General features: G+C 45.0%; 1 protein-coding gene and 1 long non-coding RNA gene across 2 annotated transcripts in view; one reads left to right on the top strand and one right to left on the bottom strand.

The window, feature by feature from the left end:
- NT5E (5'-nucleotidase ecto) overlaps positions 1-8475 on the bottom strand; it is a 44867-nt gene extending 36392 nt beyond the window's left edge. The window contains exon 1 of the mRNA XM_004270065.3: positions 8137-8475. Within this exon, the coding sequence (XP_004270113.1) occupies positions 8137-8475 (339 nt within the window). The remainder of the gene's footprint in view (positions 1-8136) is intronic.
- Positions 8370-21583, top strand: part of LOC125960611 (uncharacterized) — a 115796-nt gene continuing 102582 nt past the window's right edge. Inside the window, exon 1 of the long non-coding RNA XR_007470423.1 lies at positions 8370-8506. This is a non-coding gene — a long non-coding RNA (uncharacterized LOC125960611). The remainder of the gene's footprint in view (positions 8507-21583) is intronic.

Consider the following 21583-nt stretch of genomic DNA (forward strand, 5'->3'; position numbering starts at 1 on the left):
ACAGCATTTCACATTTGCCATATAAGCTCTCTGTACATGCAAAATACCCATACCATTGTTACCTTTAGAATCACCTGCTCAACTAATTGGGTTCCAGGCAGGTTTAACTACATCTCGGAGGGGCTAGAAGGCTCCAGCTAATGTTTGGATTCTATATAGAACCAACTATGCAGGTGAGGGAAAAGAAGTGTCAAGAGGCTTTTCAAGTTCTGGTCCCGCAGCTGAAGAACACAGCCAGGGAAGGCGCTTACACAGCATTCAGAGGCGTCTGTGAGTGAAGAGGGGAACACTGTCAATCTGCTGTGGGATTTGTTTGGTTCCTTCCCCTTTTCAGTTAAGAAAACACAGATGGCTAGGACAAGATGAGCTAAGAAGCTGCCTTTGTTTCCTCCTCTCCGTGCCTGAGGCTGGTCTCACCCAGCCCAGCTCTGGTGTGGAAACTCAGACTGGAACAGGAAGCGTAAGGTCCGGGACCACAGCCACAGGACAGGGTCGGGGTCCGGGGGTGAATGTTCACATCACTGAGGCCCGAGGATCCACAACCCACTAGACATGTACAACTTCTGAGGTCTGAGCTCTAGGAAAAACTACCAACTTTCTTTGCTTTTAAAAAGAGAACAACGAAATCCCCACTGCCATTAGATATCTCTTTCAAGCTTCCCAAACCAGCAAGGCTAGTCTGTCTTCCCAGAACATCTGCTTTGTTATTGAAGATAAACTCATTTCGTTTCCTCCATATGAGAGACTTTGTCATTAACCACTTGAATATAAGGTGACTTCTCTTTGCTTAGGGATTGGTTTTCTGGGGAGGAGGGGAAACATGCCCACTGTTGATTTGGGCATATATGGTACCCGGGCATTGTCTTCTGCAGACAAGATGTTTAGTTGGAGAATCCCTTTGCACAGGTATTAGAATTTCAGTCATTTTTGCTTTGCTTTGCTCCTCCCCCCTCCCCCCCTTCATAGGTCCTACCCAGCCTCTTTATGTGGTTAAGAAGGGCTCAGGCGGGCATGGTCCCCTCCACTGAACAGTAAGTTTCACCCTGGCAGGTCTTGGTCACTGCCCGAAGCACTCAGCACGAAGCCTGGCACAGGCCAGTGCCTAGTGAGTATCTGTGGACTGAATGAATAAAAGAACCTCACAGACAGCAGGCTTGAACCTGGGCTCATCCTCCTCCCATTGTGGCCACCGCCTTCTATTACGAAGAAGGTAACCCTCCATCCAAAATCCTGGGAACCTGTTTGTCTGGAAGCAGTGGCCACCTGCAGGTACCTGGGAGAAGACCCAAGCCATCCCTCCACAGGGAAAGAGCCGCCATGAAAGGGATGGTGAAGGGGAAATAAGAACGTTGTCAGGCAAACTTAGACTTGTGCGTAAAATTCAGTGCCAGCTCCAGCAGAGCTATGTTGGCAGATTAGAAGCAAGACAGACGGCAAGGGCTGGGGCGCTGAGAAATGACAGGGGCAGACCCCCCTCTCCAAATGCCCTGTTTCATAGAGGAGGGATCTGCTGCCCAAACCCACACAGATAATGACCTGCAAAAGCCAAGAAGTAAAGCCTGGGTGTCCTGAGGTCCCGTCCAGATCTCTTTCCACCGCTTCTGTCTGCCACAGCCCTACGGGGGACAAGCATGTCCAGTAAGTTCAGGAAACGCCTTTAGCTGGAAATAACAGGCTTCAGCTGTCAGGGGGTAAGCTTACTACACCTCTGCACTCCTGAGGTGTAGTGTTAAACAATGCTGACTCTCCCCGTGTCTGCGGCTCGAACCCTCTTAGTCATCTTTTGATTATAACCTCTCCTGAGCCACTCCTGCCAACAGAAGGTGACCGTGGCTAGCACTGTGCAGAGAACTTTCCATGAATTATCATCTCCTTTACACCCCACAGCAATCTATGGGGGGAAGACCGCCATCACACCCACCTTACTCCTGCGGAAAGGAAGGCTCCACGAGGTCCAAGAACCTGCTCACAGCCCATAGATTTTAAGTGGTAGAAAGGGGACCTGATCCCAGACAGTCACCCCCGAGTTCACCCTCACAGCCCTGTGCCACGCTGCCTGCCTACTGAAACTGGTCCCGGTGGCTTCAGCCTTTCCTTCCCCGTCACCATAGTTCCGAACCAGAGTCCCCCTAAAACCGAGTTCCCTTACTGAGTTTATGATTAATTTCTCTGTTCAAAACTTTATTCCCTTTCTTGTCCCCTCTGACCTCATCCACGTGCTAACTGAGCAGTAATCAACCAGAGTCAGAGGAGGAAGATGGCCCGTTGTAGATTTCATCATTAAGGTACAAAAACTCAGGTTGTTCTCCTAACAGGCCCTGGAGCCATGGACCACCTGGCCAGAGAATTGTAAACCGGAGACACCCTGACTCCAGAAACTGTGATTAAGAAAGGTCACAAGACAATGATTAATCCCAGCTTCTTTGTTCATCCCCTTTAAAAACACCAGTAACTCAAAGTCTAAGCTGGAGCGGATCTGAGGCTCATCTCCCACTCCCTTACTTGGCGCCCTGCAATACATCTTGACTTTGACGCAGACTCCCGCTGTCAGAGTTTGGCCTTCTGCGCCGTGGGCACACGAGCACTTTGCCGGGTTGCATTCAGGGTCCATCATCTCCCACCTAGACCGCTGCCCAGCCCCTTCTCCCCTCCTCTTCTCTGGTATCTTCGCCCTCCCATCCATTTCTGTTCATCTTCCAAAACTAGGATTTCCTTCTGTTGCTGGGAGGTGTCTTCTCACATCAACCAGTTCTCTAGTTCTCTGCGGTTACCAACTGTGTGTCCAACAATTCAATTCCATTTTGACACTGTCTACCTGGACTGAGCATCAGATCACAAATCCCAGGCTCAGAGCCACAAGCCTGCCCCTTCAGATGCCAGCTGCAAGTCTTGGGTCACTTGTACTTCTAACCCATCAGCTATAAATCAAGGATTCCCACGGCCCCTCCACAGGCTCGATAATTTGCTAGAACCACTCACAGGACGCAGGAAAGTGCTTTGGTTACTGTTACTGGTGTATTTTAAAGGATACAACTCAGGAACAGCCAAATGGAAGACATGCATGGTACAAGGTGTACAAGTAGAGGGGTGCACGTGGCCTCCTGGAGCACACCACCCTCCGGGCACCTCAGTGTGTTCACCGTTTAGGAGTTTTTACAGAGGTTTCATCACACTGACATGATTGATTAAATCACTGACAATTGGTGATTAGTTCAATCTCCGGGCCCCCTCCCCTCCCCAGAGGTTGAAAGTTCCTACCCTCTAATCCTGGCTGGGTCTTTCTGCCACCAGCCCTCATTCTGAAGCTGCCTAGGGGTTCCCAGCTATCAGTCACCTCATTAGCATACAAAGGACACTCATCACTCATCCCCGAGAGTTTGGGGAGCTACGCTGCCAGGAACTGCAGACAAAGACAAAATGTTTATTTTTTTATTAACCACAGTCCCTCTACTCAGAAACCTCCAGTGGCTCCCCATGGCAACAGAGGAGAGCCCACACTTTTCAGGGTGGCCTGTAAACCGTACACAATCTCATCTCCCCTGATTCCTGCCACCTTGCTCTGGTCCGGGCTGATCCATCGTGCAGATTCCTGCCTCTGCACCTGTGCTTCATTCTCCTGCCCCCCCCACTAAATCAAAATGGAATCAAGGGACTTCCCTGGTGGTCCAGTGATAAAGAATCTGCTTTCCAATGCAGGGGTCGCGGGTCTGATCCCTGGGCAGGGAACTAAGATCCCACATGCCGCGGGGCAATGAAGCCTGCGCACCACAACTTCTGAGCCTGCACGCCTCAACTAGAGAGCCTGTGTGCCACAAACTACAGAGTCCATGCGCCCTGGAGCCCGTGCACCACAACTAGAGAGAGAAATCCCGCATGCCACAACTAGAGGGAAGCCCGTGCACCACAACTACAGAGAAGCCCGTGCACCACAACTACAGAGAAGCCCGTACACCACAACTACAGAGAAGCCTGCGCACCGTAACAAAGACCTGACGCATACAAAAAAAAACTTTTTAAAAGGAAATAAATAGAGAGAAGCTCGCGCAGGGCAATGAAGACCCAACACAGCCAAAAATAAATAAATAAACAAAAGAAAATAAATAAAATAAATTTAAAAAAATGGAATCAAAACATTTCTTAGGACGCCATTGGTTTAGAGATGTAAGGAACCTCAGATTTTACAGATGAGGAACTGATGACCCAGGCTGCTGAATGGCATAGCCCCAGATTATAGATTCATTATCTCTCAAAGGCAGAGAGAAAGGTACCCATCTCTGAATTCCGGGGATGAGCGCTGGGGATGACAAGCTCCATCTTACACAAGATGACAAAGTCTTGTGTAAACTTTCAAAAGCACAAACCACACACACACACACACACACACACACACACACAAAACAAAAATTAATTTGATTATACCAAGTGGAGGATTTCTGTTCAGTGAAAAGACACTACGGACAAAATTACTAAACCTAAATAGAAGGTATCTGAAATGCCTAAACTTGATTACAGATCAACACTTAGAATTCCTGAAAATCAGGAAAAACAGAGCAAACCTAATTTTTAAAAATAGAGCAAAGTATGTGAACATGCAATTAGGGAAGAGGAAACCCCCAAAGTTAACAAACATATCAAATTCACTAAGTTATTAGAAAAATACAAGATCAAACAATGAGATGCCATTTTACACCTCCTGGAAAGCTGGAGAATGATGCAAAGCAGGGGTAAGGATGCGGGGGTCACATCTGCCTGGGGGTGGGTGTGGTGAGTACAGGGCTCCAGGAAAGCAGTCTGGCGATCCTTACAGCGCAGTCCCTGTGGCCAGCAATTCTGCCCTTGGGTGTGGATCCCAAAGAAATCCTCACAGGCGGGACCCGCAGGAGGCTGCTCGGGGCAGCGCATTTGAGGAACTGCAGCACGATGTGTGAGACCTCCAAACCCATCATGGGGGAGCAGATGCTAAAACGTGTGGAGGTCTCCATGGAGCAGGATGCACAGTGTACGTACGGGGTAGATACAGAGTGACACCACTCAACGAGGAAACATTAAGAATAGCTCAGTCCGAAAAAAATAATCATCAAACCTCTGGTGAGCCCTGCAAGTACAAACTGCTACATGGTGTTACAGGATTAGCATTTAAAAATAATTTTTTAAAATAAATTAAAAAAAAAATGTATAAAAAAATTAGTTCAGACAATGGGACTTAGAAGAGATGGTGGAGGGGCCGGAGGAGGGTGGTAGGCTGTGCGGGGCAGTCAGAATCGGATTAAACTGAGAGCTGAAAACCCAAACCCCCATTCCTCACAACTTTTGCTTTTTTTGGCCGGACACATGGAGCTAACCTTTACGGAGTACTCTGAGCCAGGAGGGTGCTAGGGATTTGTACATTTATTATCTCATGTATCGCTTGCAAAACTCCTACACCGTTGGGTAGGGGTGATCCGTCCTGTTTTGCAGTTGGAAACAGGACACTCAGAGAAAGCAACGTGCCAAAATCACATGGTGATGCACGTCGGATGCACATCTGAGCTGTCTTCCTGTCCCTCTGCCAATAAAGCGACACCAACTAGCGACTTGTGACATTCTCCCTCTGGAGTTTTCTGCCTGGCAGCTGGGTCCAGGGGTCTTCCCCAGGCTTGCCCTAGGCTCCAGAGCTATCAGAACCCCCCCCCCCCCGCTCTCTCCCTGGGACACACGGGTCCAGAGGTCTAGGGTACTCCTGAAGTTAAGCTAGATTCTAGTAGCTTCCTCTTTGCCCTCCAGACCCACGCATCCTTAGATGTGGCTCCTCGAACCAGGTCCAGTTTCTAGAGAACTGGAGACGCCCCTGCACAACTGTTTTCCACCCTGATCTAAATCTCCAGCTTCCTGGGAGTCAAGATGTAGCGGCAGGTGGGTGGGCATGGGAGGAACATTAACAGCAGAAAAGCGATAAATTCCCTGAGAGCAGTATAAGCAAAAGGACAGTGAAAAACCTCTGTAAACCCAGAACACGGTAGAGCTTTGTTAAAGCAACGCGAGAACTAGGATTTTACGCAGGTCAAATCATGTTTGTCAAACCCCAGAACTGCACAGAGTTAAGTCTGATAAGATGCTATGAGGAACCTGGCTGTTGACCCTCCTCTCCCTCCTTACCCGCTGCCAACATTATATAAGCTGCCTAGTTTTCCTCAGGCCCCAGTCCAATTATTCTTAGTGAAACTGAAAAGAAAGTAATTCCATCCAATAGAAAGTATTCTAAAAGGTCCCGGTGGTGATGGGCTGTAACTTGCAGCAGACTGCTTTGGCTTTACCCAGAATCCTTCATAAACACTTGATATGATGACTAACACCATGAGCTTAATTTGACTTAAAGAGAAAAACATTATTATTCAAGAAAACTAGGAATTATCTATCTTTTTTTCACCAAAAAGAGTCTACACAACTGTGGACAAAAGAGTGACACAAAAAGAAACGTTTAGAAAGTTGTGGTTTATACATGAAATCAAAACAAACTTATGTAAGGTTTATTCTTCCTCAGAGGAAATGGCAACGTAGGCTAGTAACAGGTTAATTTTATAAATATTTATTCTGCTGTTACCTTAGGGCAAAGCATCAGGCAGGATGAGCTGCGCAGATAAGAACGCGATGAGGCCACTCACGGAATTCTTGGGACCCACGATTCTTTGGTGGAGTCCAGATGCTGGCGAGCTCCCCAGATAAACTCTGGGGCTCAGGGGTCCCTTTGTATTGCTGCTGCTTTGAGCATCCCTGATAACCTTAAAACCAACGATCATAATGGAGAGGAGAGCTCTCTGCCCTTCTTTCATCTCTCTACAATGAGCTTTCTTGGAAAAACCCCCCCAAACAAAACAACTCTACCCTCTTATCTTCTCCTGTCCTCCTCTCTCCAAGTTTCCAGCTGGGGTGGGGGGTGGGGGAAATACAGCACCGTGCTTTGCTGACCTCTGTGCTCTTCTGATACAAAGTGTGCCATTAGCCCTCTGTATTCCAGCCTGTACCACACCTCTCCCTGCCTTCCAGATGCACACACATGGACTTCACAGATTTCCCTGGACCCCTGCTCTGTTCTTCTAAAGCTCCTAGGATTTCTTGCCCCCAGTTTCTCCACAGAATCTCTTTATTCTAGGATTTTACACAGGGTTAAACTTGGTGCTGGTTTGAGTTACAAAAGTCATACCTATTTATTACTGTGTAACTAACTCCTCTCTGCTCCTTTTCTAGAATTCAGTCTAACCAATAAGGCACCACCTTTAACAGAGCACTGGGGAACTTGGACTTAAACTCTTGCCCATGTTTTAAGAGCCTCTCATCTCTTAAGCTGGAGTCTCTTCCTAAATCTCTTCTGCTAAACTGGTTTTACTGAAATCCTTTGAAACCCAGTGTTTTCAGCATTTTGGCCTCCTCTCGAAGTTTCTTTCTTTCTGTGTTTAAACCTCTACAGCAGGGTCTGGTAATAATAAGAACTAACATTTAAAGAGGCCATACTATGTGCTAGGCAATCCTCTGAAGTAGACAGAATTATTACCCCCATATTACAGAGGAAGGAACTGAGGCAGAGAGAAAGTCAATTGCACACAGAAGGTGCCCAGCCTTTTTCCCAAGTCTGCCAGCTTAAATATGCTTAAGCTGCGGGGTCAAAGGGCTCTGGAGTCCATTCTTAACCTGTCTCCCTATTCTGGACCTGCATAATGCACTCAACCTCTTTGACCCTGAGTTAGTTTCACTTCCAATTATTGGTAAATCGAGATAAAGCATTCTTCGAAAGACCGACCAGTAAATGAGAGGTTCGTGACGAGTCTACCTCGGTCCCAGGCTCTGGATAATTGGGGTCCTACGCACCCCAGCGGAACGCCCTCACTGGCAGGGCTGGAACCCGTTCCTCGAAACGCCCCATCTCACGGTGAGGGTGCAGCAACATCAGTCCGTTTAAGACGAATCGGCCAAGGGACGTCTATGTCTGCGTCCACCTGGCACACTGACGGGGAGTCTCGCTTTCTCCCCACATCGCTCTGCTCCCCGGTCCCAGGCTCGCCACCCGTGCCTCGCCGTCGGCGGCTCCTCCACCCCGGCTTCTCTCTCGGTCCGGGGACTCTACCCAGGGGGCTCCCGAGCTTCCCGGGCTCGCCTTCTTACCATGGCATCGTAGCGCAGGGCGTTCATGAAGTGCGCCACCTCGGCGCCCTTGTACACGGTGAACCAGATGGTACCCTGGTACTGGTCGCCGGCGTCGAGCAGCAGCACGTGGGGCTCGGCGCGGCGGATCTGGCGCACCTTGGTGGCGAGCCGTGCCACGCCGCCCACGCAGCGGCTGGCGTTGACGCACTTGCTAGAGTCCTCGCTCGTCTGCTCCAGCCGGCTGTGCACGTCGTTGGTGTGCAGTATGGTGAGCTCCCAGCCGCCTGCCGCGGGCCACAGCAGCGCGCCCAGCGCGAGCAGCCTCAGCGCTGAGGCGCGTGCGCCTCGGGGACCCATGGCTGCAGCTGCCGGCGAGGGCGCGAGGGCGGTGAGTGCTGGCGAGCCGCGCGGGTGGAGGCGTGCGGTGGCGAGCGCGGAGGGCGCCGGAGTCAAGTGCCCTGGCCGGCGAGCGGGCGGGCCGGCGGGCGGGCGAGGCGAGGCGGGGCCGGGCCTGGGCGGGCTCTCCTGAGGCCCGGAGGCCGGCCCCACGGCCAGGCGCACGCCCGCGCGGTCACCCGATACGACCCCGGCCCGCCGGGCTGCCGGGGCGCGGCTGGCGGCTGGCACCCGCTCCGGGCGGGAACAGTGGGGAGGTTGTTCACGCTGGCGACCGGGCACCGGCCGCGGGCCCGGCCCGTCCGGGGAGCCTGGTCGCCGGCGGTGGGCTGTTCTTAACGGGGTGCGAGGGAGGAGTTGGAGGGTCCACCCCGCTTCCAGGTCCTCGCTGATTCTCGCCTCTTTAAAATTTTTCTAAAGAGGGATGCCTTGTTTGTGTGAGTGGGTTTGTGGTTGCGCGAGCTCATCACTTGAAAGAACGAAAGAGGAAAGAGGAGGTGGAAAGGAAGAAGGGCGAGACGAGGGAGACGGGAGCGCTGTGCTTTTGGGGCTGTGGGAGCCAAAGACGGGTCGTGAGCTGTGACTGCTCCCTTGCCAGTTTAAGGACACACCAGGTCTGCGTTGCTTAGACGTAGAATCTCAGAAGCTAGAAATCATTCTAATCCAGTCGCGCGTTTATGGATGATTATAACCTTAGCGACACAACAGCAGCGGTGCCCGGTAGCTCTTGGAAGCTAAAACGGACCATCCCGAGTAAAACCAGTAGCGCTGAGGGTGTGATGCTGCCTTCTGTTGCTTTTCTCGGCTTTTTTTTTTTTTTTCTGTCCTATTTTAGAGGTTTTAATGTTTTAAGGATGGTGTGGGGTGTGTGTGTGTGTTTAAGGCAAAACTTCTGGCAAGGAAGGCAGTGCTAATAGGAATGCATACAGTAAACAAATCATCATTATAATCGAGTTTAATATTGCTGCAGAGTTTCCCTCTGTTTAAGAGATTGATTCCTGGGTACAGGTAATAATCGAATTTGGGAAGGGAAGGAGCCCCTACTAGGTGTCCCATTATTTATGCTTTAAAGAACAGCCTATGTTGTCCTCACACTTCTCCAAAATGCATCAAGCCAGTCCTGCTGTATTTTTTAAAGCTTTGGGGAACAAAATATACATAACATCATTTACCATTTTAACCATTTTAAATGTGCAGCTGAGTGGCATTAAGTACGTTCACATCGTTGTGCAGCCGTCACCACCATCCATCTCCAGAACTTTTTCATCTTCCCAAACTGAAACTCCATAGACATTAAAAAATAACTTCCCATTCCCCTCTTCCCTCAGCCCTTGGCAACCACCATTCCACCTTCTGTCTCTGTGAATTTGAGTACTCTAGGTATCTCATATAAGTGGAATCAAACAATTTGTCCTTGTGTGACTCATTTCACTTAGTATAGTGGTTCAAACATGGCTGTTCAAGGTTGTGGCATGTGTCAGAACTTTCTTATTAAAGGTTGAATAATATTCCATTATATGTATATACCACATTTTGTTTATCTATTCATCCATTGGTGGACACGGGTTGTTTCCACTTTTTGGCTGTTGTGAATAATGCTGTTATGAACGTGGGGTACAATATCTGTTCAAGTCTCTGCTTTCAATTCTTTTGGGTATACACCCAGCCGTAGAATTGCTGGATCGCATGTACGGTAGTTCTCTGTTTAATTTTTTGAGGAGCTGCATACTTTCTTCTATAATGGTTGCCCCATTTTACATTTCCTTAAGCAATGCACAAGGGCTCCAATTTCTCTACATCCTTGCCGATACTTATTTTCCGCTTTTGCTAATAGCTGTCCTAAACGGTGTGAAGTAGTATCTCATTGTGGTTTGATTTTCATTTCCTTAATAATGGATGACGTTGAACATCTTTTCATGTGCTTATTGGCCATTTGTATATCTTACTTGGAGAAATGTCTGTTCAAGTCCTTTGCCTATGTTTTAATAGGATTACTTGCGTTGTTTTTGTTGTTGTTGTTGAGTTGTAGCAGTCTTTATATATTCAGGGTGTTAACTCCTTATCAGATGTGTCAGGGGTCCCCAACCCTCCTACCAGTACCAGTCCGTGGCCTGTTAGGAACTGGGCCGCACAGTGGGAGGTGAGCGGCAGGCCAGCCAGTGAAGCTTCATCTGTATTTACAGCCGCTCCCCATTGCTCGCATTACTGCCTGAGCTCCGCCTCCTGTCAGCATTATGGTGAGGTGTATAATTATTTCATTATATATTACAATGTAATAATAATAGAAATAAAGTGCACAGTAAACATAACATGCTTGAATCATTCCGCAACCATCCCCCCTTACCCCCACCCCAGTCTGTGGAAAAGCTGTCTTCCACAAAACCAGTCCCTGGTGCCAAAAAGGTTGGGGACTGCTGAGATATATGATTTATGAATATTTTCTTCCATTCTATGGATTGTCTTTTCACTCTGTTGATACTATTGCTGCACAGAGTTTTATATTTTGATGATGTCAGATTTATCTATTTTTTTCTTTTGTTGCCTGTGTTTTTAGTATCATATCCAAGAAATCATTGCCTGATCTGATGTCATGAAGCTTTCTCCCATGTTTTTTTCTAAGAGTTTTATAGTTTTAAGTCTTCAATCCATTTTGAGTTAATTTTTGTTAATGGTGTAAGATGAGTGCAAAGGCGCTCTTTTACATGTAGATATCCAGTTTTCCCAACACCAGTAGGATGGATATTTATTTATTTATCATAAGGTATTGGCTCATGGGATATGGAGAAGTCCCACGATCTGCCTTGTGCAGGCTGGAGGCCCAGGAAAGCCATTGATGTAGCCCAAAGGCCCAAGAGCTGGAGAGCCAAGGTGTAGATTCCAGTCTGAGTGTAATGGCCTGAGAAGCAGGAGTGCCAGGACAGGAGAAGTGGATGTTCCAGCTCAGCAGTCAGGCAGAGAGGGAATTCAACCTTCCTCTGTCTTTTTGTTGTATTCAGGCCCTCAATAGACTGGATGGTACCCACCCACACGGGGGAGGGCCATCTGCTCTCCTTAGTCCCCCACCTCAGATGCTAATCTCTTCTGGAAATATCCTGACAGACACACCCAGAAATACTGTTTAACCAGCTATCTGGGCATCCTGTGGCCCAGTCAAGTTGACACATAAAATTAGCCAGCATGGAGAGTGTAAATCATTTGCCCAGGGAAAGTTGTACAGGTTAGGAGCAGCAGAGCCTGAGGCCATAAAGACCCCTTAATCCTGAAATTCATGCTTTGCAATATTTGCCCACCTGGCTGAAAGGTAGAGGAACTGGTAGTTATTTTTTAATTAAAATTAATTTTAGACTTACAGAAGACTTACAGAGGTAGTACAGAGAATTCTCACACACCCTTCACTTATCTTCCCCTAAAGCAAACAGCATATATAACCATCAAAAGGAAACAAACGGGCTTCCCTGGTGGCGCAGTGGTTGGGAGTCCGCCTGCCGATGCAGGGGACGCGAGTTCGTGCCCCGGTCCGGGAGGATCCCGCGTGCCGCGGAGCGGCTGGGCCTGTGGGCTGTGGCCACTGGGCCTGCGCGTCTGGAGCCTGTGCTCCGCGACGGGAGGGGCCGCGGCAGTGAGAGGCCCGCGTACCGCAAAAAAACCAAAACAAACAAAAAAAACCACTAAACAAACAATACTGAAACAAAACTATGAACTATGTTGCTGACTTTGTTTGGAGCTCACCAGTTATTCCATGACTTTTCTGTACCAGCAGCCGATCCAGGGCACCCCACTTAGACCTTAATCTTGTCTCCTCTAATCTGTGACAGTTTCTTGGTCTTTTTTTTTTTTTTTTTTTTTGTGGTACGCGGGCCTCTCTCTGCTGTGGCCTCTCCCGCTGTGGAGCACAGGCTCCGGACGCGCAGGCTCAGCAGCCATGGCTCACGAGCCCAGCCGCTCCGTGGCATGTGGGATCTTCCCGGACCGGAGCATGAACCCGTGTCCCCTGCATCGGCAGGCGCAGTCTCAACCACTGCGCCACCAGGGAAGCCCAGTTTCTTGGTCTTTTGTCTTTCATGACCTTGACACTTTTGAAGAGCACTGGTTTTTGTATACTGTCCCTCAGATTGGGTTTGTCTGATGTTTTCTCCTGGTGAGGCTGAGGTTATGGATTTGAGGCGAGAATACTGCAGAGGTGAGGTGCCTTTTCATCACGTCATATCTGTGGGTACATGATATCAACACAGCTTACCACTGACCACTGGAGAACTGATGCTTTGTTGTTTCTTGCTTTTTAAACCTGGGCCATTGAAATAGTCTTCAAAATTCCTGTCCTGGGGATGCCATCAAAATTCTGCTCCAACATCATTCCTCTGTCATTTGTTTGCACACAAGATCTAAAATGGCTTTGCTTGCTTATGGGATCAGATTCAAACTTCCCAACCTGGCCTTTTAAACAGTCACTTCATCCATCTAACTTTACTTTCCACTGTCCCTCCCAGGTCCATGCTTCCTCTTTCCTTCCCTCCCCACCATTCTCAGCCTGCCCTCAGGCTGAGGCCCAAGTTTCCTTGAGGGCCTGGTTCAAGTCCCTGTGAAATTTCTTTGACTACTCCAGACAGCAGTGAGCTTTCTTTTCTCTAAATTTCTGATCTATTCTTACACTCTCGCTTTCTTGTGGTTTTGCCTTTTTCCCTAGGTGTTCAATGTGTGTGGCTTGTCTTTCCTCCAAGTGCTAAATACAAAGTAGCTGCTTCAGTAGTGTGATTCACGTAGCACCCACCTAAAATCTACCTAGACATCATTCAGCTAGTAGGTGGCAGACAGATTTTGAATAGAATTGAATTCCAGCACTCAGACTACATTGTATGGTCCTTAAGTGTTAAGGAGTAGACATTATCACTCCTCTTTTATAGGTAATAAACTTTAGGTTCTGCATGTTAAATGGATTGCCCAAGTTTCCACAGGTGGACTTTTCTTTTTTGGCCGCACGGAGGGGCATGTGGGATCTTAGTTCCCCGACCAGGGATCGAACCCATGCCCCCCTGCATTAGAAGCGCGGAGACTTAACCATGGACCACCAGGGAAGTCCTCCACAGGTGGACTTTTATCTTTTATGTGTGTAACTATATTTCACACAAGGTCTCTGTCCACTCACAATGTTTATTTCCTACTGTCCTTCATCCCGGCATCTCTGATACCCAGGGAGCAGTTCTTGGGGATTTCTGAGGTCCCTCAAGAAGCTTGGGATCATCTCCTACAGCTTTTGCCATGGTCTCTTTGTGGCCACAGCAGGATGGTCAGTGTATAAGCTGCCCCTTTCATAAACCACAAGGAATAGAATGGGTTGGGTCCGAGTCAGTCCGGGACACACAGAATTTACAGGGCCTGAGGACACAGGCCGTCGTGCCCACACACCCCCTCTGGTACCTCAGCGCAGACCCACCTCCGTCTCCAGCATCCTGGAGGCAGACAGATGTTCGATGTGCAGCCTCTCTGTCACAGCCCACTCACATTCCCCCCCACCCGAAGATGTAGCAGCAGTAGCATCTCCCCCCATCAGACCCTGCCCCCTCCACACAGTGGACTTTCTCCCTCCCCTCAGCCTCCATCAGAAGCCACATGGAATGTGAGCCTTTCTTCCTCCAGGTGGGATTGTGATGCTTTTCCCACAGGCAGGAGGACCTGTGACACTCCTGGGACAGAATCCTCTGTGGCTCTGAGTGGACAGGTTTGAATATCACTGTTGCCTCTAGGCCCCTTCTGCTTCTACAGTATGTAGTACCATGTTGCTGGATTCAGAGTCCAGAGAATTCAAGTACATCCTTCTGTTAGATCCTACCAAATCACCAGGAAGAAAAAGAAAGGTGCACAGAAAAATGTAAATCCTTACTCCATTTTATACCAGAGGATCAACTTGAGAGCTACTGTGATTCTTTTTTTTTTTGAACATTTATTTATTTATTTATTTGGCTGTGTCAGGTCTTAGTTGCGGCACACGGGATCTAATTCCCTGACCAGGGATCGAACCCGGGCTGCCTACGTTGGGGACTTGGAGTCTTAGCCACTGGACCACCAGTGAAGTCCAAGAGCTATTGCAGTTCTTAAAGGGAAAACTCTGGGAGCCTTGTTCTCCGTTTAGCAGGGAACAACTTAAGAACTGCTCTTGCTTAGCAGTTTCCATTTACCATGAGCCCTAGATATTTATTTCCTAGCTCTTCAGAAAATCTTCCAAGATGTTTATGTCCATTTGAAGTCCTTAATGTGCTGGGGCAAAAATTAACTTTTCTTCCAAATTCTTGTAACATAACTTGGTGTCTGTTCCCCAAGTGTGTAGGCACTCATGCTTTAGAATTAGGGAGAGTTCCAAGCAGAATTGTTAATATCTTCAATAACAAATAAAATTGTATCCAGTGCTTTGCCTGTAGTGTGTGCTCAGGTCATATTTTACTTGGTTTGAGAGAAGTCCATAGGAGTTGGGATTGGAAGCTCTTTGTTCATGTATTCAGCAAATACTTACTGAACACTTACTATATGACAGGTGTCAGAGGAGGCCAAAATGTTATGGGTTGAATTGTGTCCCACCAACTGTGACCTCCAGGACCTCAGAATGTGACCTTACTTGGAAATACAGTCTTTATAGAGGTATCAAGAGGAAATGAGGTCATTAGACTGGGCCCTGATCCAGTATGACTGGTGTACTTATTAGGGAAATTTGGACACAGGGACAGGTGCACATAGAAAGAAGGAAGACATAGTGAAGACTGTTGAAAACAGACAAGAGGCCCTAAGTGGAGCCACTTATGCTGAGCCCCAAGTCACAAAACCAAGACTTAATTACAGTTTCGGCTCTCTCAGAAATGGAATCTTACACCAGTCAATAAGGCCTGGCCTGACCAGCACCAGTCAGGTAATCTGCCCGGCAGGCCCCTGCCATCCCTTATAAGGAAAGTAAGCTTGCAATAACCAATCTGCTGTTTTGCCTCCTGCAACTTCTTTATTCCTGCTCCCTTCTGCCTATAAGACCTCCTGCCTTGTATAACTCTTCAGGGAACTTTTCCATCTACTAGATTGGATGCTGCTTGATTCATGAATCTTTGAATAGAGCCAATAAGATCTTTAAAATTTGCTCAGTTGAATTTGTTTTTTAATCAAGACACACACAGGGAGAACACTACATCAACTTGAAGGCAGATAGCAAGGTGAAGCTTCTGCAAGCCAAGGAACGCCAAAGATTGCCTGCAAACCATCAGAAGCTAGAAGAAAGGCATGGAACAAATCCTTCCATCGCAGTCCTCAGAGAGAACCAGCTCTGCTGACACCTTGATCTCGTTCTAGTCTCCAGAAAAATGAGCCAGTAAATTTCTGTCTTTTCAGCCACTCAGTTTGTGGTACTTTGTTATGGCGGCCCTAGGAAACTATACATGAAAGCAGAAGGAAGCAATCACAAAACTGTGTGACATGATGCACGGGGCATACATGTGACCCCTCAGAGGGAGCAGAAGCCGAGTCATGCAGTCCTTGAGGGCCAATGTAAGGGCTTTAGATTTGCCCTTGGGTCAAAGGAGGGAAGATAGTGGAGAGACAAGCCAGGAGGTCCATGCTGCTGGCAGAAGGAACATAAGGATTTTATTTTTAGTTTTTTAAACCACAGAAGAGGACATATTCTTCCCCACCTGAACTCTTTTCTTCTAGCAGGATGGAGGCTTCCTCAACTGGAAACAGCTAAGAGATGGAGCAAAGCCCCAAGATCCTTGGCAGCAGAGGGAAGATAAGGAAGATGTACAAGTAACCCTCGAAGGGTCTTACACTGGAGTGCATGCCCTGGTCCGGCTGCTCCCCCATTCGTGTTGCTCCAGGTGCCGCCCAGGCCACGCCGAGCTGCTGTGGGAAGAAGACCATGGATGGGGGCATTTTGATCTCACGTATTTGATGATTTTTAGCCAGAATGTCTGTGAATGAAATTATAACAGTTAGGTGAATTAAACTGTTTTTAAAGCAATGATCCTTTTTCTCCCCCAGCAGAGTTTAAAACTCAAGAAGGGAATTTATATTTGGGCCAATAAGAAGAAACCAAAGAATTGATAAGAAGCTTGGCATGAGACCAAGGTCTTCCAATCTTCCAAAGGCAAAAAACTAGATTCTAGAAAGGAGCAGGGAGTTGCCATTCTTTGGCAATGTGCTCATTTAAAAATAATATTTCTTTTTCTGCCAAAACTGTTTTTTCCAAATTTGAGGATTTTTGTATCGAATGCCCTTTAAATTTCAAAAGTTTTTTTTTTAAACATTGCAATAAAACTGGAAAGATCTATGGATTTACCTTGATTTTAAAGAATATAATTTTGTGTTTCATTCTGTAGTGATACACACAGTTATTACAGAGTGAAAAATTGGAAATTTGGTGTACAGTATTTGGATTTTTACACTAAAACCAAAAATGATAAATACTATGCAAATGTGATAAAACATGGGCTTTCAATTGCAATTAGAGTGTATTATAATGGGAAAAAATAGTGTCTTTTAAGAAGGAAATAGTTCTAGCAGGACCCTGGACTTATATGAATCTATAAAATTTTCCTCTCGAACATTCTGAGTAAGATCCATTTTACAGTCAGTGTTTATTTTTTGTTTTTTCCTTTCATATGTTTTGGTTATATATTATAATATTTTAAATTGGCTTGGGAGAATTTGAACTCATAATTTTAAAGTAACCGATATTTGTATTTATTCAGTGACTTCTGATAATTTGCAGTTCTACACTATGTTTATCTGTAATTAAAATAAGGATCCTGATAATGTGAATTTCACCCAGGAATCTTTTGAACAAAACCTCAAAAGCCTGTATTGCATTGTTTCTTGCTAATTGGTAGTAGGTACCTTCTCTGCAGGAAAATTAAAAACTTTGATGGGCATTGGTTAAAATAATACTAACTGGGAGAATCATTTGGATGTATATGATACACACTTTAGAATAACTATTATATTTTAAATTTATAAGAGAATGTTGCACGTTTAAAACGACAAAAGTTTATAGGTATGAAAAGTGTGCAAAATTTAAAATCTTTGGAGATAAGGCCAGGATGTAACAAAGTTAAAAAATATATATACTTGAACATAAAAATTTTGATGTTACTAGAAATTAAACAGTAGGAGTTAGAATTGGTTTATTTAGTTAGAAATCATATGACTCTTGTATTTATAACTATTAAGTCATTATAGACGGACCAGAGGATGATGACAAATAAACTATTGTTTATCTGCCAGGATTTTCCCATTATTTCAAAATAGAGGACATCCTTCTATTAGTAGCTAAAGCCAGCTACCATCTAAAACCAAAAGGAATTATTAGAAAGTTCTGAATTATATTCAGAATTGAGATTTGTATTGATACTGTATTTTTTTAACTTAAATTGTGGGATAAAGTAAATAATTATATTAATTTTATCAGGAAAAAGATAAGTACAAGATATTCAGTTTAGAGGAAATCAAAAATGGAGCACCGACCTGTTACAACTGGATTGGAAATATCAATATTAAATCATTCCTTTAAAAGAAAATCCTGTTTAGCTCTTCCACTAAAATCGCCCAGGAGCAGTATCGCCCCATGACACAGGCTAATGTCCAGTACTATGATCTCTAGTGCTATTTTCCTCTAAAACAAACAACTGATTCCATGTCTGGGGCTAAAAGGTACAAGTAAACATAAGAATTAGGCAATGTGTGTAACATGAATCTGGGGAAGTGGCCAAGGTGATCACCCTGTCCTTGATGGTGTGAAATCATTGTTATAACAACTGTAAATAGGGTTCTGGGCATCCTATCAGGGTCAAAAAAAAAAAAAGAATCTAGGTAGCTGTATGGCCCAAATCAGTGCTAGTAGATGAGATCATTGACTTTATAAGAAGCGGCAAGTGGTCTTCCAATTGCTGTGATGGGAGACTCACACCGTAAGTAATCTCATGAGATTGCCCATGATGGTTCCAATAACTGGAGGGCATACTGCTGTCTTCATTAAAGGCAGTCTATTCCAACTTCCTTTCAGAAAAACCGTGAGCTGCCAGGCCACACTTATTTCCACACCAACGCAACCTTTCCAGCTCAGAGTGAAACTGAGCGGGACCCTGTGGGGGTCCTGGGCAGGGAAGCCTTTCTGTCCCCTGTTTCTTGTAGGACTCCAGCCTCCACGACCTTCCCTGGGTTCTAAGGGGCAGATTCCAACGGTTGCTAATCTGGGAAGGGAGGGGATGCAGGGTTGGGGGAGAGAAAGCCAGGAAACTGTAGTGCAGCCTTGGGGCGGGGTCCTGGTTCCCCCTCAAGGGATACACACAGCAATGTCTTTAAGCTCTTTAAGATGTCAGCATTTTTCACACCAGAGGAAGACTACCTGAGGCTACATTAAAGGAACCAGAGAAACTCATCCATAAGATTACCTGAGACCAGATTAGAGGAGTGCAGGCCCTGCACACACCCTAATCTCATCAGCAACCCTACCCTTGAACTGTTGCTGTAAAACTCCTCATCAGATCCTCCTGGGTTGGGATATACAGTTTTTCAGGGCAGGAGCCCGCTGTGTCACCTTTTGCCTGGCAAAGCAATAGAGCTATTCTTTTCTACTTCACCCAAAACTCTGTCTCTGAGATTTGATTCAGCACCGGTGCACAGAGGCTGAGCTTTCAGCATCAAGAGGTTCTTAAGGTTATCTGTGCAATGGACCTTTTGCCAGTCTGGCGAAGCCTATGGACTCTTCTCCTAATAATGTTTTAAATGCATAAGATAAATTGGATTACAAAATAAACTAATTATAGTGAAATATAATTATCAAAATATTAAAAAAATTGTGTTATAGTAATACATGTATTCTTTATTAACACATTAAATGACAAAAAAACATTTAAAATATTGGCAAGGTAAACTAGGTTTTCTTTTTTGAAGACATTAGTGTGAAGGCAGTAGTTGCTTAGCTTGAATAAGAGAATTAAACTATGGGGAGGGCCTTTGTCAAGGCAACATGCATGCATGTTGGGAAGCCAGTCAGTTTTGAGCTTCTGTTTGGATGGTCACAGTGTTGAAAATCCCAGTTCTCAAAATATATTGTTGTGATTAGAATTAAGGCTTCCATAGTTCACTTTACAAGGCCAAGATAGGCAGACGTATTTCAGAGAACATCACAACTTTAAAAATTAAATGCCAACTGTAGTCAAATTTTTGTCCAGAAATCAGTGAGTTCTTCTTTGGCTACATCATTATTTTCAACATAGATTCTCAATCTTTCTTTTATGTTTAGTATTTTTTGCATCCTGTAGATGACCTGGGGTAGGCAAATATTTCTTCAACAGAAGATCTTCAGTATAAAAGTAAATAGAAATGATGGTAGTAGGCATCCTTATGTTCTTCTAAAATTGAGGTGGAAATCATTCACTATTTTCACTGTAAAGTATGATGGTTTTCTGTAGGGTTTTTTATGTAACTTTATCAGACTAAAAACAATCCCTTCTATTTTCACCTTGTTGAGGAGTTTTGGTCATGTTGACTTCTCTGAAAAGAGAAATCTGAGAACACTGGGGTCATTTCAGAGGCCTATCAAAAGTTATATCTATTTAGATGACATTAAAGTTGAATGATGGATTCACAGTTCTTTCCTTTCTGATATTAACTGTGTCCTCCAGCATTTAAAAGTTGAAAGGATCAGCAAAATATTCACAAATCAAATCCAGCAATATATGAAAAGAATTATATACCATGACCAAGTGAGATTTATCCCAGGTATGCAAGGCTGATTCATCATTCAAAAGTCAATTAATGTAAACAATCACATCAACAGACTAAATAAGAAATATCAGATGATCCTATCAATAAATGCAGAAAAAGCGTTTGACAAAATTTAACACCCATTCATGATAGAAACTCTAAACTAGGAATAGAAGGGAACTTATTCAACTTGATAAAGAATATTGACAAAAAATCTAAAGCTAACATTATACATAATGGTGAAAAACTTGAAGTTTTCTGACTGAGATCAGGAATAAGAAGAGGATGTCCCCTCTCACCTTTGCTTTTAACCATTTTATGGAAAGTCATAGCTACTTTAATAAGGTAAGAAAAAGAAATAAAAGGTAAACAGATTAGGAAGGAATAAATAAAACTGTCTTTGTTCACAGATGACATGATTATCTATGTAGAAAGCCTGAAGGAGTTCCTGGAACTAAAATGCAATTATAACAAGGTTGCAAGATTCAAGGTCAATATTCAAAAGTCAATTGCATGCAAAAGAATTAAACTAGACTACTATCTTACACCATACAACAATATTAACTCCAAATGGAGTATGACTTGAATGTAAGACCTGAAACCATAAAACTCCTGTAGAAAACATAGGTGGTAAGCTCCTTGACATTGGTCTTTGCGATGATTTTTTGGCTCTGACTCTAAAAGCAAAGTCAACAGAAACAGACAACTGGTACTACATCAAATTAAAAAGCATCTGCACAGCAAAGGAAATCATCAACAAAATGAAAAAGCAACCTACTGAATGGGAGAAAATATTTGCAAATCATATATCTGATAAGGGTTAATATATAAAATATAAAGAACTCATACAATTCAATAGCAAAAAAGTCAAACAGTCTGATTAAAGAATTGGCAGAGCATTTTCGAAAGAAGACATACAGATGGCGAACAGACACATAAGATGCTCAACATCACTAATTAGGGAAATAAATAAAAATCAAATCCATAACAAGATACGACCTCACACCTGTCAGAATGGCTGTTATCAAAAAGGCCATGAATAACACAACATTGTAAATCAATTATATTTCAATAAAAAAATATTAAAACTAAAAAAAAAAAAGACCACGAATATCAACTGTTGGTGAGGGTGTAGAGAAAAGGGAACCCTGGTGCACTGTAGGTGGGAATGTAAATTGGTGCAGCCACTATGGAAAACAGTATGGAGGTTTCTCAAAAAATTAAAAATAGAACGACCATATGATTCAGTAACTTCTAGATATTTACCCAAAGAAAACAAAAATACTAATTCAAAAAGATACATGCACCCCAATGTTCATTGCAGCATTATTTACAA

This window comes from Orcinus orca, chromosome 12 (genome assembly GCF_937001465.1).
Source record: "Orcinus orca chromosome 12, mOrcOrc1.1, whole genome shotgun sequence".
In the NCBI taxonomy this organism is placed as follows: Eukaryota; Metazoa; Chordata; class Mammalia; order Artiodactyla; family Delphinidae; genus Orcinus; species Orcinus orca.